The sequence below is a fragment of the Podarcis filfolensis genome (assembly GCF_964270895.1).
Source record: "Podarcis filfolensis genome assembly, chromosome: 1".
Taxonomy (NCBI): Eukaryota; Metazoa; Chordata; class Lepidosauria; order Squamata; family Lacertidae; genus Podarcis; species Podarcis filfolensis.
Window position 1 is genome coordinate 93,561,389 of NC_139604.1, and position 18,468 is coordinate 93,579,856.

General features: G+C 40.4%; 1 protein-coding gene and 1 long non-coding RNA gene across 9 annotated transcripts in view; one reads left to right on the forward strand and one right to left on the reverse strand.

Annotated features, from left to right (window-relative positions):
- LOC310766305 overlaps nucleotides 1-18,468 on the reverse strand; it is an 818,379-nt gene that overhangs the window by 784,528 nt on the left and 15,383 nt on the right. The gene's annotated exons all lie outside the window — the stretch shown is intronic.
- Nucleotides 1-18,468, forward strand: part of EXD1 (exonuclease 3'-5' domain containing 1) — a 29,979-nt gene that overhangs the window by 7,844 nt on the left and 3,667 nt on the right. For 2 of the 8 annotated variants that reach the window (XM_083615051.1, XM_083615053.1), the window contains 9 exons: nucleotides 3,229-3,409; nucleotides 8,566-8,634; nucleotides 11,247-11,304; nucleotides 12,900-13,030; nucleotides 13,877-13,944; nucleotides 15,815-15,901; nucleotides 16,715-16,819; nucleotides 16,966-17,046; nucleotides 18,149-18,292. In XM_083615051.1, the coding sequence (XP_083471177.1) occupies nucleotides 3,277-3,409; nucleotides 8,566-8,634; nucleotides 11,247-11,304; nucleotides 12,900-13,030; nucleotides 13,877-13,944; nucleotides 15,815-15,901; nucleotides 16,715-16,819; nucleotides 16,966-17,046; nucleotides 18,149-18,292 (876 nt within the window). In that variant the 5' untranslated portion in view covers nucleotides 3,229-3,276. Of the gene's footprint in view, nucleotides 1-176; nucleotides 578-858; nucleotides 1,211-1,376; nucleotides 1,396-3,228; nucleotides 3,410-8,565; nucleotides 8,635-11,246; nucleotides 11,305-12,899; nucleotides 13,031-13,876; nucleotides 13,945-15,814; nucleotides 15,902-16,714; nucleotides 16,820-16,965; nucleotides 17,047-18,148; nucleotides 18,293-18,468 lie in introns of those variants that run through there. The other 6 variants (XM_083615052.1, XM_083615050.1, XM_083615047.1 and 3 more) reach the window with 6 other exon arrangements.

Below are 18,468 nucleotides of genomic sequence, written 5' to 3' on the forward strand. Positions count from 1 at the left end.
GGCCAGAGCGCCGCCCCTCCTCTTATCGCCGCCGCCCGCTCCTCCCCCGTCCCGCCCCCGGCAGTTCGAGGGGGACCACGTAGCCCCGCCTACCGCGCGTTACGCCTGCGCAGAGCGACCTTCCAACCTTTCGGTTGCCCTGATCGGTCTGATTCTGACGTCACCGTGGGCGGTTTCTAATCGTTCTCTGGGGAAAAATACTAACTCCAGTCCACAACGGCGGTTATAGCTACCTTGTATTTCATGAACTTGGCATAGGCATTTAAAAAATATTACACCATTCTATGCTGGTTAGCCTCGAAAGTGTTGAAAGGTAGCGGGTCCCCCCCCCCCCCACAATTATTGTTTACTTTCCAGTCTGGCGAGGCGCAAAGGACTGTGGGAACTGTAGTCTGGAGCTTACGCCCTCCTAGTGGTTGCGCAGGCTTCCCGGTCTTTAAGCTAGTCATGCATTCATTCCTATGTGAAGTCTAGGAAGTCCTCGTGAGTGGAGGAGCTGTGAAATAATTTTACGTTGCTGGTTTTCAAAATGGCCTCAGCTTTCCTAGGCGAGAGGAAACTGCCCCTTAGCTGTAGTGTATATTTTTATTTTTATTCTATTTTATTATTCATTACATTTGTATACCGCCCTATACCCCATAGATCTCAGGGCGGTTCCCAACAATATGTAATTTAAGCTCTTAACTTTTTCCTCTGCTGACAGTGTTTTATTTCAGGAAAATGCACAAGAGTTCTCAGACAAAACGTAATGAATAGTGGCTATTCTAATCTTGGTGTTGATAGGCAACAATGCACATTGCCAAAATTGTTAATCTCCTGACTGAAGGGGCGATCCTTTCACATCAGTTTCTTTATGAGTTGCAGCTACTTTTAATAAGATCAAAGGCAGAGGAAGCAACCTGTTATACCATCATGGCTCACTTCTAAGGCACCTTTTTTGTAAATTAAGACCACAAAAAGCTCCTCGGCTTCAAGAGTATTTAAAAGCTTGCTGGAAGCCTGCAGAGGGGAAAAGGGAGAATTCTGGTTATCTTTCAAACAGTCTGCTATATTTGTGTGGTGAATGCGGAGAAACGGGTTCCTATAATCTTGCAGTTTTCTTGGTTTCTATGTTGGGTGTGGTGTGACAGAGCGTTTAATGGTTTCTCTGCTGGCCTGATCACTTGCATTTGGCTACCAAGGCTGTGGTCCTATCCCCACTTGTTTGGGAGTAAGTTCCTATTTAACTCTATATGGTTTACTTTTGAATAGACGTATAAGATTGCTATCTTATCAATATGTAGAAAGCAATTCTTATTGAACTTAATAGGCCTCATTTTTGAGTAAATCTGTTTGGGATTGTTCTGAAGTTGTGCTGAATACAGCCAAGAATCTCACATACATCTTAATGCCTTGGTATTTATTATTGGATTATTTTATTTTTCATTCTGTTTTATTGTAGCTTGCCCTGGAAGAGTGGGCTAAAAGCACATTTTAGTAAACATCTTTACAGACTTGAATTTGTCAGGAAAACCTAGATCGGTATGGCATACTCTTCCACTAATTTCTTTAAACCGGCAGTTTTCTAGATTTTGGACAAGCTAATGTGTCTTCCTCCCACTTCCTTTTCATACCTTATTAGATTATTCTTCCTCAGAGATTTGCCAGACCCCAAAATGGAAAAGAGTGTCTCTGTATTCTGAAATAGGGTGTGTCATTACTTACAAAACAGGTTTTAATGGAATAACAAACTTTTCAAATACATTCTTCAAAGTCACAAATTCCTTGCAGGCCTACCTGGGGGCTCAAGTGACTGATAATGCTGCTCTTTGTTTTTGCCTTAGACTGTAAAAAGTAAGCAAAACTTTAATTACATATGCACAAAACTGCAGTGATAGTGGTGGGAATTGATCTCAGGATAATGAAAAGTGATGTGATAAGCATTTGATTCTTTTAAATGGGCAGACTTGCTAGTTCCCACACATTAAAATGTTGCAGCTGTGCATAAATACCTCTTTCCATTTTAAAAATAGGCTGTAGTTTTGTTTGGCAAAAACAGGGGTCGGCAAGGTTTACCTCACCTGGGCCGGTTCACTCCAGCGGAGATCCCTCTGTGAGCCAGATCGCGCATGCCCGCGATTTCCGGCATCTGGGTCTGTGCAGACACGATTCTGGCATCTGTGCAGACGTGATTTCCGGCGCCACGGAAGCGAGTGGCTGTGCCGGTTTAGTGCAGCGTGTGGGGACTTGCCAAGCTCAGTTCGGGGGTGGCTCGCAAGCCGGTTAAATGACCCCCATGGGCCGCTTGTGGCCCATGGGCCTTAGGGTGCTGACCCCTGGGCAAAAGGTTTCAAATAGTTTCTCCCTTTAAAATTATATTTAGTGGTGGCTTCAAGCTGTATGGAGGATAAATCTTATCATATTTTACTCTCCAGTATCAAGGGATAACACATAGGGTTGGCTAGTGCCAAGATGAAGTGTATTAAATAACAGCATTTACATGAAATCACCTTAATCCACCTTTAGAGCAGGTGAATTAAAGATACAAATTTGCTCAATTTTAGTTTGCTCAAATTGTTTCCATAGCCCACTAAAGGTGCTAGCTGATTGCAGTTTCCAGTATGTAGAATTGCATGCTGAACTGTTATTACTACAAATTGCAAATATCCAAAACAGCTGGATTTTATGACTAACAGAACTAACCATGTCTACTTTTAAGTAGGTCCTATTAACGTCAGTGGAGGTTACTTCCAGGTAAGTGGGTTTAGGATTGCAGCCTTAATGTTTTCTTTCTGATCACACTGGAGTACTCTTGAATTGTTTGACTTTTCCTGCAACATTAGCCACTTGTTTGATAAGCCTTTTTACATTTAATTTTTTACTGTGCAATCTGTGCTCTGCAATGTCACTTTGTAGGAAATTTCTCGGCCTGGATTTTTATGATACCCTATTCCGTGGAAAGCCTATTACCGTATTTTTCTGTGTATAATACACGCCCTGTTTTTGGGGACTCAAAATTAAGAGAATGGGGGGAGATTGCCCCCGTGTATAAGACTACTCACCATTTTAAACATTATTTTTTAGTAAAAAAAACCTAGTTTTATACATGGAAAAGTACGGTAATTGAAATATTTTTCTTGCTGCAGTTCTTGTTTACCTTACACAGCTTATCTTTAGTGTCCCTGTTAACTGTAGAATAATTTTTATAATAGTACTAATGATAACTTAACAGAAAGCTTTTCTGTTTAGTTTCTTATTTAGACTGAGCACCAGATCCCTTGAAGGATAAAAAACATAATGGATCCTAGCAGCAATTACCACTTCCTTCATGACATCCTGAGGAAAACTGTGAAAATCACACTGAAATGTGGCACATTCCAAGGGGTGCTGCAACATGTGGATTCCAGCCGAAGCATCTTTCTGAACAGAGGTTCTACATTTGTTTTGAACTAAATAATTTCTATTGGAAACTGTTTTTTCAACTATTATTAGGGGAGATCCTTGAATTTTCTAGAATCAATGGTCTATGGATTAGAAGTGTATGTTGGTCTCTCTAATGGTTTTCAAATAATTCATTATAAAGCCTCTGAATAGCTGTCACACAATGAGTTATTATACTCAAAATTTACAAAAATCTTTAGCATCGGTCAGACTATGGGCATCTCTCCACTCTTCACCCCAACGTTTCCAAATTTTAGATCTGGCCCGCAGGTCACCAGTTGGTCATCCCTTTTCAATACAGCCATCTGTTGATGTTAGTATTTGGGTGTAATAGTCAAAATAAATTTCTGCATTGAATATCCTTGGAATGCTTACCTACACAATTTGAAATGTTAAAAGCAAAAGGGTTACAAGGGGTGCTAAATAGAATTGCTCCTGTGTTCCAGGACTGCATGAAATACTAGGCCATACAGCTCTTGCTGTTCTTCCTTAGGTTATCTAGGTGATGGTTATTTAAGGTATGTGGATGTTTGATGTTACATGCATATGGAAAAATCCAAATAAAAGAACAAGTATATTGGTAGTATTTCACTGATAGTAGTTCCCTATAAAAAGGTAAAAGACCCTGGACTGTTAAGTCAAGTCAAAGGCGACTATGGGATTGCGGCGCTCATCTCGCTTCAGGCTGGGGGAGCCAGCATTTGTCCACAGTCAGCTTTCCGGGTCATGTGGCCAGCAGGACTAAATCGCTTCTGGCACAATGGAACACTGATGAGTGCCAGATGTGCTTTCAAACTGCTAGGTTGGCAGAAGCTGGGACACGAGCAGATTCAAACCTCCAACCTTCCAATTGGCAAGCCCAAGATGCTCAGTGGTTTAGATCACAGCTCCACCCACGTCCCACAGTTACCCTATATGAGCATGTAAAATGCAGCATAATCCTTTTAAAATTTACTCAAAGGTAAGCCCCATTGAGGTAATTTGACATATGGCCAAATAAGGGTGCATGGGATCACTGCCTAATTTAATAAATAGCCCAAATTCCAAGAATCTCTAGAACCAGGGAAGGTATTGGATTACTCAGTGCTTGAGGTGTATTCCTGGCAGACGGAGTAGCAGAACAGCATTCCTCTCTTCTGCCTTCAGTGGTATTTGCTGTCATTTCCTATTACTGCAAATATTTGATCCTGGATGAGCAGGAGGTAGGTTGTATTCTTAGTTGCTGGTACCCAAGCACCATGGTTTAGGGGATTTAGCTTCCTAAATCAACACCCATCTGGAAATGTCAGATACAAAGCTGTGTTGTTTTTCTGCAACAGGCTAACACAGAGATCAGTTATAGAAGACATTGGAAACTTCTCTGTCAAAAGCATTCCTGATTTTACAACCTGAGTATAATCATGGTGCCTTTCTAGTACTCTAGTTGCACCAATCAGCAAAAAATATTTTTAGCAGGAGATTAATAATAATAATAATAATAATAATAATAATAATAACAATTTTTTATTTATACCCCGCCCTCCCCAGCCAGAGCCGGGCTCAGGGCAGCTAACACCAATAAAATTGCAATAAAACATAATGGGGGGAGGCAAAAAAAAAAAACCAAACAAAAACCAGTTTATTAAAATACGGGTGAAAATACAATTTAAAATGCAGCCTCATTTTAATAGTAGCCCATAAATCAAAACCATAAGGGGAGGGAAACATAAGGGTCAGACTGAGTCCAAACCAAAGACCAGGCGGAACAGCTCTGTCTTGCAGGCCCTGCGGAAAGATGTCAAATCCCACAGGGCCCTAGTCTCTTATGACAGAGCGTTCCACCAAGTCAGGGCCAGTACTAAAAAGGCCCTGGCCCTAGTTGAGACAAATCTAACCACCTTGCGGCTTGGGACCTCCAAAGTGTTGTTATTTGTGGACATTAAGGTCCTCCGCAGGGATACCAGGAGAGGCGGTCCCGTAGGTACGTGGGTCCTAGGCTGCATAGGGCTTTAAAGTTCAAAACCAGCACCTTAAACTTGACCCTGTACTCCACCGGGAGCCAGTGCAGCTGGTAAAGCACTGGATGAATGTGATCCCGTGGCAAGGACCCCTTAAGGAGCCTCGCCACGGCATTCTGCACCCGCTGGAGTTTCTGGATCAGCTTTAAGGGCAGCCCTGCGTAGAGCGAGTTACGATAATCAAGCCTGGAGGTGACCGTCGCATGGATCACTGTAGCCAGATCAGGGCGAGAAAGGTAAGGGACCAACTGCTTGATATGGCAAAGATGGAAAAATGCTACCTTTGCTGTGGCTGCAACCTGCGCCTCCATGGAAAGGGAGGCATCGAAGGTTACACCCAAGCTCTTGACAGAAGGCGCTGGCGCTAATTGAGCCCCCACAAGAGATGGGAGTTGGCCCCCCCAACCCCATTGCGTCCCGACCCAGCCAGAGGACCTCTGTCTTTGAAGGATTTAACTTCAACCAGCTCCCACGCAGCCATCCAGCCACAGCTTCCAAGCATCTGGTCAGTGTGGCCGAGTCAGGGCAGCCGTCCATCAACAGATAAAGCTGTGTGTCATCCGCATATTGATGACAACCCAGCCCTAACCTCCGGACAATCTGGGCAAGGGGGCACATAAAGATGTTAGCAACATTCCATAACTGCAAATAATTTCGTTGTCTTCGCTGGACGCGGGTGGTGCTGTCTAAACCACTGAGCGTCTTGGGCCAATCACAAGGTTGGTGGTTCGAATCCCCGCGATTGAGTGAGTTCCCATTGCTCTGTCCCAGTTCCTGCCAATCTAGCAGCTTGAAAGCACACCAGTGCAAATAGATAAATAGGTACCGCTGCAGTGGGAAGGTAAACGGCGTTTCCATGTGCTCTGGTTTCCGTCACGGTGTTCCATTGCGCCAGAAGCAGTTTAGTCATGCTGGCCACATGACCTGGAAAGCTGTCTGTGTACAAAGGCCGGCTCCCTCGGCCTGAAAGTGAGATGAGTGCTGCACCCCATAGTTGCCTTTGAATGGACTTAACTGTCTAGGGGTCCTTTACCTATACCCATTATCACTGAAATGCTTTTGGCAGTAGCTACCCACTTTTCTCAAAACCTGCTTCTAGCACGGCACATGGATCTATTATGGGGCATCTCAAGGAGATTGATTAGATTTCCAGAGTTGTTTACTTAATGCTAAATATACAATATAATAACAAGATTTCATTTACTGTACTGAAAATTCCTCAGCAGCTGTCTGCAAGTTAAGCTTTTTAAAGTTGCCCTACTAAATTACCGTAATTGGAAGAACACTGGAATTCAAATGCTTTTAAGATTTATTTACTTGGATGAAATGCAGGTGTTTGTTCAACTTTTATCACATGCAAGAGAATTTCAACAGTGTTGGCATATAAGGCATTAAATATATCCATATTTTATACAGTCAACAAAGGCTAATCTCAGCTGTGCTGTATAAATTTCTCAATAGCTGGCATCCTTTGATGAATTCCAAAGCAATACCTTAAGCAACTGATAGGGTAGAATCATCTCTCACAGTTACATGTGCAGACATCTGCAGCATTTTCTGTACCGGTTACAGCAGAACATTATGTTTTTTGGCATGAATTTATTCATTTGTTTGTTTAACAAAATCTATATACCACCTGATTGTAAAAAAACCCAGGTGGTTTCTAGCATTTTATTATGCTAAAAAGGATAAATATTCTAAGAATTTGATTCTTCACATAGCAGTCTGGATACCTCATCTTCACTTTTTCAAGGAACAAACAACTTTTTATTGTCTAGATTTCTGTCCTGCCTCATTCCTGAACTTACAAAGCAGCTAACACTAGTAAAAAGGAAAAAGAAATGAAAACAAAAAGCAAATAAAACAAAAATATAGATTAGCCAAGAAGAGTAAGTTGAACAGGACAGAAAGAACCAAAATCATAACTAAACTAAATGCCATTAAAATAGGATAGGCCTTGCCAGGTGCCTAAAAGATAATAAGATGCTTGCCAAACATTATTTAGGAGGGAGTTCCATAATTTAGGAGGCACCACAGAAAAGGCTGTTTTCTGTTGGTCACCCACAAACCTTAGGCAGTGAAAACAGTCTGAGAACAGCTTCCAACGAAGGCCTTGTCCTGACAAAAATGTAGGTTGCTCTGGAAGAATCACTTAATCACATTCTTGTCTATTGAAATAAGTATGACTACTCTGGCTCATTTGGTGTATAGGTTGCAATCTGAAGCCCTGAAGCTGCAAACACCTACATAGGGTGTTAGGCCACACTGATTTGATTGATGATAATAATTTTATTATTTATATGCTGCCCGTCTGACTGGGTTGCCCCAGCCATTCTGGGTGGCTCCCAACTAAGTTTTAAAAACACAATAAAACACGAAACATTTAAAAACTTCCCTACACAGGGCTGCCTTCAGATGTCTTCTAAAAGTCAGATAGTTGTTTATTTCCTTGACATCTGACAGGAGGGCATTCCACAGGGCAGGCGCCCTGCCTAGTTCCCTGTAACTTAGTGAGGGAACCAGGAGACCCTTGGTTTAGTTCCTCCTGTTGTTTTTAATGTGTCTTTATTTTATTATGATTTATGTGGAATACGTTTTAATTCATACTCTTCTCTGAGATCCTTTGGAATGAAGGGCAGGCTTAAAATAATATAAATATACATACAGTACTTGGCTGTACTGCACCATTTTAAACAGGACAGTAAAGAAATATCATAAAACAGATTAGCTCCGTATAGTGCTACAAAGCACCTTAAGAAAATAGGATTGATGCACACAATTTAAAAAATCCTCAATGTACTGTACATTAGCTATACTAAAAGTATGGTGCCCACTTAATTATGAAGAAGCAAACTATACAGTGAGCAAAGTGTTCAAAGGTTACAAGAAAGCTTGACGGTTGGATATTTTTCACAGAATTCCACTCTGCTATGTTCACCAGTGATGTTTTATATCTTGATTCTTAATAATAATAATAATAATTTATTATTTATACTCTGCCCATCCGACTGGGTTTCCCCAGCCACTCTGGGTGGCTCCCAAAAGATTAAAAACAGAATAAAATATCAAATATTAAAAACTTTCCTAAATCCTTTTTGCTATGGCTAAAGGGCATGACACTTACCTTGCTGTATTTTGTTTACTTCAGTTAAGAACTTGGAAAGTGGCAGATCTGTACCAGGAGTAAAGATGTTCTTTGGCCATGAAATTGTCAATGGTGAGAATATATATATTTAGTTATACTCAGAAATTCTTTGTTGGGTTTAATGCCATCTGAGAGTTCTTTTCGTCCCACCCCTTTTCAAATGAGGTTCCCTACTTAAGGATGCCTAGGCATGAGCATAGCCAGGATTTTTGTTGGGGGGGAGGGGCAGGACTTTTGTGGGAAGGGCAAAATCAATGTGATTGGTCAGTTAGTTAAGTATTTCTATTGTTTTACTTGATCTCCTCCCCCTTGACTATGCCCATGTGCCTACATCCAGTTCAGTGAAACTGACAAATATATGTGCAATTTTATTACAGTGAGTAATACCACAGGATTCATAAAATGCTCTGGAAAAGCTGTAATAAAGATCTGTTGGTCACATTTCAACACATTACACAAGTTAATTCCAACATTTTACAAAAATGCATGTTCCATGAAAAGCTAGAAGTCAAGTGTACATCAATATTGTCTTTGCATATCCTTAAAGCCAATACATGCTCACATATGATCTGAAGCTTTGATGGCAGTACAGTAGATAGTGGGATGATTTAAGCATTAAATAATGGATATTTCATGTTTGCGATCACTATAATTAGAATCATCACCATCAGTATATTTGTATGTCTCTTTGCTATGGTAGAACAGCAGCTCATAACGTACAGAATAAAATATAACAACATTTCAAGATAATGCATTAACACTTACAAAACACAACACAGTTTAAACAAAAAGTCACAGTACTATTAACAGGGCAAACAAACATATCATGTTAATAAACACTGAAACAATAAAATACAAAGCGTCCAAACAGCAGCAAAAACAATACCCCCTGCAGGCAGAGTGGGGAAAGCAAGTGGAAAAACTCTTCCTTGTTGGTTCCAACAGACGCTCCTCTGTAGCAATGAATTGGTTGGTGCTAAGGTATTAAGTTGTAAATTAGGAAACAGCTTGCTCAGAGCTTGCCTGTTCCAAACTGCTCTCAATCTTAGGCTGCAAACCTCTCTCCTTGGAGTAAGCCCCCTTGAACAGAATGGGATTTACTTTTGAGTAAACTGGATTATATACCGTATTTTTCTCTCTATAAGACGCACCAGACCACAAGACGCACCTAGTTTTTGAAGGAGGAAAACAAGAAAAAAAATATTCTGAATCTCAGAAGCCAGAACAGCAAGAGGGATCGCTGCGCAGTGAAAGCAGCAATCCCTCTTGCTGTTCTGGCTTCTGGGATAGCTGCGCAGCCTGCATTCTCTCCATAAGACGCACACACATTTCCCCTTACTTTTTAGGAGGGAAAAAGTGAGTCTTATGGAGCAAAAAATACGGTAGTAAGTCTTCTGTTTGCAATATGGTATAATAATAATGACTTACCCTACACAGATATTGATAGAATTATTACAGGCAAAGCTCAAAAACAGCATTTAGTAAAAGCTCTGGAAACTAAATGGAGGAAGGGTTGATATGAAAGCATTTGAAGGTCATATTGTAAACCTGTAGAACAGACATTCTCAGAAGCTTTTGCCCTGCTCTCTTTGAAATGTACACCTTTTAAGCCTTACCTCAAATCCTCTGTTTTAAAAGGACACTTTTATTTCTGTGGAGGCATCACACACCCGTTACCCTTGCAACCTTTCCCGCCCTTGTCTGCTGCTGAATGTCTCGCCTTTTGTCATGGGAATGATTCTGCCCTCTTAGCATAGGCCAAGTCTAGGAATTCCCATGTTTGGCACAGTTTAGTCAAACCATTAATTCTAACTATTGCTAATTCTACCAAAATCTAAAATGTATGCATGGAAGTTGCAATTGTCATTTAGGGACATACTAGAAAGCCTTCATTACATTTTCAAGCTTTCCAGTAGCACCTTGGAGACCAACTAAGTTTGTTATTGGTATGAGCTTTTGTGTGCATGCACACGAAAGCTCATACCAATAACAAACTTAGTTGGTCTCTAAGGTGCTACTGGAAGGAATTTTTTTATTTTGTTTCAACTATGGCAGACCAACACAGCTACCTACCTGTAATTTTCAAATTTGCCCTTCATTGGTAAGATTAAAACCAAATTTGGAGTATAGGAGGAAAACATATGTAGGGTTGTATTAAATGAATGGGCTGCCCAGCAGAGTCTTAGGGGCTGCATATTCTGCAGCCTTTCTCAATTCAGTGAGCCCTGTTTCCTTTCTCTCCCCCAGCCCCTTCCCTGTTTCATTCTCAAATCCTTGTGCACTTCCCATTCTACCTTCTCAAGGACCTTGTTTTCAGATCCTGAATAGGCAGCCTGTTGTGGAGAGCATAATAGTAGTGTAATACTAGCTGCTTTTCTCAATAGAGCCAAAGTGGTTTTTGGAGAGATTCTGTAGAATAGGCCAGTGTAACTTCTATCCTATTTCCATGACATGTTTGCATTTAATTTAACCCTCTTAAGAGTCATGCTATGTATATTGTTCTGTAGAATGAGTGCCTCTTTTCCAGCACATTCCAATCTTGGTAGCTTCCTTTCTTCTTGGGAGTCATGATTGCATTCTTCATTTGCCAGTAGAGTTTTTGGCCTATCTTCAACTTTCTAGGTATTGTGTAGTTCCTCATTGAAGGCAAAATCTGTAATTGGAGCTGTATATTCATGTTTCAGTGGAATTAATTGATGACTCGGAACAACATGCTGCAGAAGGAAAGACAACTCCTACCAGGTACGTATGAAGAGTTTTATCATCAAGGATCACTGGCAATAAACAACACATGTAAAATCCCAGCAAACTGGAAACTAAGTGTGGTAGCCCCTATCTGCAAGAAGGGAGATATTCAAGATCCAGCAAACTACCGCCCTGTAAGCCTTCTGGACATCGCATACAAACTGTATACTCAGTACTTATTAAACAAGTTGGTAGACTGGGCGGACCACTCTAACCTGTTCAACCAGGAACAGGCAGGATTTAGAAAGGGCCACAATACGATAGGTCACTGTATGGCACTACAGACCCTGGTAGCTAAATATGCAAAAGCGTATAAGAGCAGACTCTTTGACATCTGCCTTTGACTCAATCTGTAGAGATAGACTATGGAAAAAAATTATATGAAACGGATATTGATAGACGACTTTTAAAAATTCTCAGAGAGTTACACACAGATACTACAGTCAAAATCAGAACTGGGCCATTGGGAACTCTTACGGACCCATTGCCATTGGGGAAAGGGGTCAAACAGGGATGCCTGCTAGCCCCATTTCTTTTTAACTTTTATATAAACGACATTGTTCAGTACATGGCAAAGTACAAGTCATCGGCTCCAGCCATTGAAGGTAAACGTTTGAATATATTGCTATACGCCGATGACATGGCTTTAATGGCACTCACCCGAAGAGGTGAACTTGGATATTAGGATAAGTTAGGTGGAAAACCTTATATGTATACTGATTCAGCAAACTAAAGCAGTCCAGAAGCCTACTACTTGCAAGATGGCTGTAATCTATTGTCCCATAACCTTTTACTGGATAGCCAGTGAACTTTGCACATTGCCTCTGTAGTTCTTAATTTAAAATAACCTCTGTTTCTGAGTCCAGCTTCTCATTATTACCCTTCCTCCACCACTGAAATAATATTTTGTGTTGGGAGCATGGTGAGGAGTTGCATGGTCCTGTGTCATGTAATTTGAAAAAAACTTGAGCTAAATTTCAGGGAATCTCCATTCAGAGGTAAACAAACGTTACTTCTGGAAACCACTACAAGCAAGCAATTCCAGTTAGGATTGAGATCTTATCTCTAATTTTGCTTGCTTGGATTCTACTATTTTTCTGCTGATGAACTTCCCTTCCTTACTTCTAGGGTAACCCAGAATAACCTCCTGACCTGAAGCCCTTGGGTGTAGGCAGTTGCCCGCCCCCCCCCCTCAAGTACATAAATAACAATTATTAACTAAAAGTAGAATTTTCAAAACAAAGTAATTTAAAACGACTGTTGTTGAGACATTTCATTCCAAATTTGCTAGACAGAGCCAGACAGAGGATGGTGACAGGTGGGTGCATTGCCACCCACTAACACAAATCCTGGCTTTGCCCATGCTGAAGCCCCATTGCCTAAATCAATTTAAATTAACCAAGAGCTTTAACAATTGCCAGTTCTTTTGCAAGATGTGAATGTTTGCCTAGGAAGTCCTTGCTGCGTGTAGAATAAAATGCCAAGAGTTTTTATGTTTACATTATTTAAAATGTAAGATGTATTCTGTCCACAATTTTACCATAGCTGATCAAGACAATTGATCAGGGCACCCTTAATGATGTGTTGCACAGGGAAGCTCCATCTACCCAAGCGTCTCCAGTGGACAAAGAAGAACCACGGAACCAGAACACACAGAATCCTGATTCACTTTCTCAGGACACTCATCAGCTCAACCTGGGTAACTTCAGGTACAACTTTTCAGGTAGCTACCAGAAATTCAGTCCAGCAGCAAGTCATATATCCCTTAATTTTTATGCCATCAACTTGGGGCTCTATTTGTTTATTTATATTCTTCCCACACTTCACTGTAAGGTCCCAGGGCAGATTACAGCAGTAAAAACAATTTTCAACTATAACAACAGAAAATGCCCTCTTCCAGGCATACCTCTACCCATCTCCTGTCTGCTTGCCCAGGCACTTTTTCAACCATTAACATAGCCTAAGCCATGGTTAATCAGCCCTTGAGTGTGTTCAGCAAGCAGTTCAGCCCAGAAATCCAGTTCAGTAGTTTATTTACAGCTGTGGATAAGATAATGGGCAAAATGGAGTATTTGTGGTTAGTGCTGTAATTGCTTGGGGGGAAGAGAATTCCTAGGACTCTAGATTCAACTGGAAATTATATGGAATGTAAAATAATATGGTCGCTGTAATACAGAAAGCCTTAGCTTTTATTTCCTAGCCTTCAAATGCTTAATTTGGAAATTGTATCACTTTATATCATTCTATTCATGTCATGGAGCAGTAAGAAAAAAAGGCCTTTTAATTACAGTTGTGTCTTGACAAAAGAGGATCCAGAAACAACCTGCTTTTTAAGAGATTTATGTGTAACTTGCTGTTAACAAGCATTCTAACCAAATGTTTTGAAGAAAGGGTTGCTGAGTTAATCAATTTATTTTATCTGTTTTCTAAGTATTGTTTCATGTCTCATCACAGCTTACCTTTTTTGTAAAGGAGAAAGCATAGTGTATTTTTGAATACATATTTTACGAACATATACCGTGGGCATAGGCAAGAGAAAATGTTTAGTATGGTATCTTTTTAACTGCAGATCAAGACAAAGGGGAGGACATAGAATATGTTGTTGTTGATCAATTTCAGAAGCAATTTGGTTCTGCAGTGAGTATAATATTGTTACTTTTACTTAAGGGTGTTTGTTTTGTTTTAGGGGTTAGGGGGATTGCCGTCTGTTGCTGTTCTGGGAAATTGTAGTTTGGCCAAAGATTTATAATGGAATACCTAGCACCACACAACTTTCCCCAAGGTTCATTGAAAACTCTGACCAATCACCAAGTGGTATAAATCTAATATAAATCTGAATGTTTAGATTTCATCATTTGTTAAATTTGTTTCCAATTTTTCCACTAAATGATACAGCAGTGAGCAACAGTAAAATCCAAAATAATAATCAAATCAGAAAAGAGGTATGTAAAACATAAATCAATAAGAACACAACCAGTTGAACAAATTGCAATATTTACAGTGATTAGCTCAGTTTGTTAGAACACGGTGCTGATCATGCCAAGGTTGCAGGTTTGCTCCCTGAAATATACTCAGAGTCGCAAAGTGATTTCATGCTCTTTATTCAGCTCATAGTGGTGAGGAGGAATGAATGAATGAATGTCCCCTCAAAGTATCTGCTTTATATACATTATTTACACAATGGGCTGCACATGATTGGCTAATTCCGGAATTCTACTGTAAGCCAATCAAGTTGTGGATTCACTTCTATCTGGAGCATGATTGGGTGGTTCCTGCCAACCAATCAGACTGCTGCATTGTTCTAGGACCAATCAGACTGCTGCATTCTGAATCCTATTGTTCTAGGACCAATCAGACTGCTGCCTTTTGGATCCTATTGTTCTAGGACCAATCAGACTGCTGCAGTTTGGATCCTATTCAACTCAGTACATAACACTCCCCATAAGGGACAGCTGCATATTCCTGCATTTCAGGGGGTTGGACTAGATGATTCTCAAGGTCACTTCCAACTCTGATTCTATGAGAAAGTCAGATTGTGCTTGGATAAAAGCATCTTTGCCTGTCTGGCCAGAAGAAGGTAATCCAAGAAGGGGCTCAGAGATTCTTCTCTGACAAGGAGTTCCAGAATTTCTCTCCTATCTTGATCTCCTACATGCCTCAGATGTTGAGAGGAAAACAGGGAGCCTCTCCTGAGAATCTTGAAACACAGGCAGGCTCATATGATGGAATGCAGTATTTCTGATAATCAGACCCAAAGTTGTGTTGGACTTTGTATGTTATAACCAACACTGAATTAATGCCTGGAAATTTCACCAGTAGCCATTGAAATTATTGCAACAGGCTTCCTGTAACTTGTCCTGGTCAATGGTATGGCTACAGTGTTCTGATATATGCCTTGAATGACCATGTTGGTTGGCACTTAGAATGTGAGGTGCTTGAATACATGAGTATAAACTGTTGGAAAATCTGGCCATAAATCAAAAGTACAACTGTTAATCACTTGTTCAGGCTTGTTGTTGACGGCTCTTGCAGGAGTGTGTGTGTGTGTGTGTGTGTGTGGTGTCAAAAATCTAAAATTTTATTACCAATTCTAAATTGAGTTTAATAATTTTTAGTGGATTATTTTAATTGTATAATTTTCCCATAGATGAAAGAACAGCATCTTAACATACCACCTTGGGGCTAACCACAGTACAAAGAGTATATTGTTACATGAGAAAATAACATAGTAAACACCATCTAGGTGGGGAACTTTTGTTAGGCTGTAGAATGTCTTACACCTAAAACTTTGTATTTAATGGCACTGTCTGAATAAACGCTAGTAATGCTCAAGGAATGGAAACCCTGGGTTATTTTTATCTTTACACTTTGCTGATTATCCCTTGTTTCTCACTACCTCCGATGTATGGTGGGTGTGAATTTTATGTTTGTCACAAATGAGGCATCATGTTTTCTGACCTGTCTTCTTCACTCTCCTTTACCTAGTAGTTTCTCCCCTTTTCACTAGATGGTACACATCAAAAAGCAGAATGTTTGTAGTGTAGCAGCAGAGGGTGTCAATTTGTGTCGCCATGGAAAACTCTCTTGGTTGCAGGTAAGAAGGAATATTTTATAAGCACTTAACATTGCTATTTGGAACCTTTGGGCTGAAACTTTTGATTTTGTGTTTCTTAATCAGTGGTCTTCTTATAACCAAGAGATACCTAAGAGGAACAAAGAATATGCTATATCTGGGGTCTTCAGTATAACTCCCCTTTTTCTTTATTGTGTTGTTATGTAGCCCTTTGTTAACATACACAAATATATTTCTGGGGCCATCTAGAGAGTCCTTTGGGACCTTCTAAGCCATGGGTAGGCAAACTAAGGCTCGGGGGCCGGATCCGGCCCAATCACCTTCTAAATCCGGCCTGCGACAGTTCAGGAATCAGCGTGTTTTTACATGAGTGGAATGTGCCCTTTTATTTAAAATGCATCTCTGGGTTATTTGTGGGGCATAGGAATTGGTTCATTAATTTTTTTCAGAATATAGTCTGGCCCCCCACAAGGTCTGAGGGACAGTGGACCAGCCCCCTGCTGAAAAAGTTTGCTGACCCCTGTTCTAAGTGGTTCAGAAGAACAAACCCTCTAAGTAGATTTGCTTCCCCTACTGCTTGAAGGCAGGAATGCATTCTGGAAGGAAGTATTTTGGCTTTCTTCCCTTGAAGCGCTAGTTATGTTCTTGCCTTCACTCAGAGCAGATCATATGTCTTCTATTTGTTTTCTCTTTTGTCTCAGGTGTGTGTGTTTGTTGGTGTGTGTGTGATTCTGTTAGGACAATAAGATTCATATTATGAAAATATTTTATTGCTAATATTTAAGTAAAACAGGCACATATAATTTTTGTTGCTCTCCTGTATATTTATTATAGATTGCAACAAAGAGCAAGGTTTTCTTGTTTGACGTTTTCCTTCTGGGAGCTCGAGTGTTCAAGAATGGACTCCAAATGATACTGGAAGATCAGAACATTTTGAAAGTAAGTATTTGTCTAGCACAGGGCATCTGATAACCTGTGTAGAGAAAATGTGAAATAACGTAGACATGGCAACATCAAATTGCATTTATTTATATATTACTTTTCTCTCACCAACTACTACAGTACCTCTTCCTTATTTTCTTTAGGTTATCCACGACTGCCGGTGGCTTTCAGATTGTCTTTCTCACCAGTATGGAGTTATGCTCTCCAATGTCTTTGATACACAGGTAGCTTGTTAGTTACTTGTTCTCTAACTAGGTTTTTCAACACACTTCTCAGTGCTGTGTATTTCTTGTTTGTTTTCATTACTTGTTATTACATTTTTTATCTCGCCTTTCCTCCAAGGAGCTAAAGTTGGCATATGTGCTTCTTCTCTCCCCCCCGCTCCATTTTATTCTCCTCTGAGATGCAAATTGTTATATGATACTGAGTTTTTAATTACATTTTATTGTTTTATGGTGTAAATTGTCATCTTTTCAAAAACAAGTAAGTATAGCTGCAATCCTAACCCCACTTACCTAGGAGTAAGCCCCATTAAATTCAGTAGGACTTATTTCTGAGTAGAAATGGTAAAGAAATAAGTGGTTGGGACAGAAGAGCCACAGGTTCGATTCCCCGCTCCTTCACATGCAGCTGCTGGGTGACCTTGGGCTAGTTACACTTCTTTGAAGTCTCTCAGCCTCACTCACCTCACAGAGTGTTTGTTGTGGGGGAGGAAGGGAAAGGAGAATGTTAGCCGCTTTGAGACTCCTTTGGGTAGTGATAAAGTGGGATATCAAATCCAAACTCTTCTTCTTCATCATCATCTTCATAAAGAAATATCTTACTTCAAGGATGTTTGTCTTCAATTTCATGTGTACAATATTTCACAGAATCTAGAAAAAAACTGAATTTGATATCTGAAGTCTGCTTGATTAATTATATAATGCTATATCATAAGAAATATCAAAGTGGTTTATAATAATATATGTAATAAAAACATGTAAAAAAAAAATCAGCAATCAGTTAGCTATTATGGAAAGATGCTTTCTTAGTTGCCTACATAAGCCTGACAGCAAATAAAAGTTTTCTGCAGGCATTTAAAGGTTGAAACAAAAGACCCCTGCTGAATCTTCATTGGCAGAGCATTCCACAGGACTGGGCCAATGACATTAAAGGCTCGGGTTCTTGTTCCTGCCAGATGAACCTCGCCAACAACCTTCCTGGAGAAAGTCTCAGTGACCGATCTTGAATATAAGGGTTTAGGCAGTTGATGTTCTGTAGAGTTAGTATGCTGTTAGCCAGTAAAGTGTGGGCATGACATACTGATCCCTCTGCTTCCTTTCATAGGTTGCTGATGTCTTGCAGTTCTCAGTGGAAACAGGTGGCTTCCTTCCTCACCGTATCAGCTCTCTACAAGACTGCTTAATGCGATACTTGGGGATGCCCTACAGATGCATCTCTTTCATGGAACAAAGGCAGCGTGTGGTTGAGGTAAGTGGGATGGAGCAATCCCATCCTTTTCTGGAAAATCTGTTCTGGTGTAGCCAGAATATATGTTATTAGCTATGGTTATGGTCCTTTAGAACAACTCTGGTTGGCCCTCACGCATGTTCACTTCATCAAATCTGGCCCTCTTTAAAAAAAGTTTGGGCACCCCTGAGAAAGCC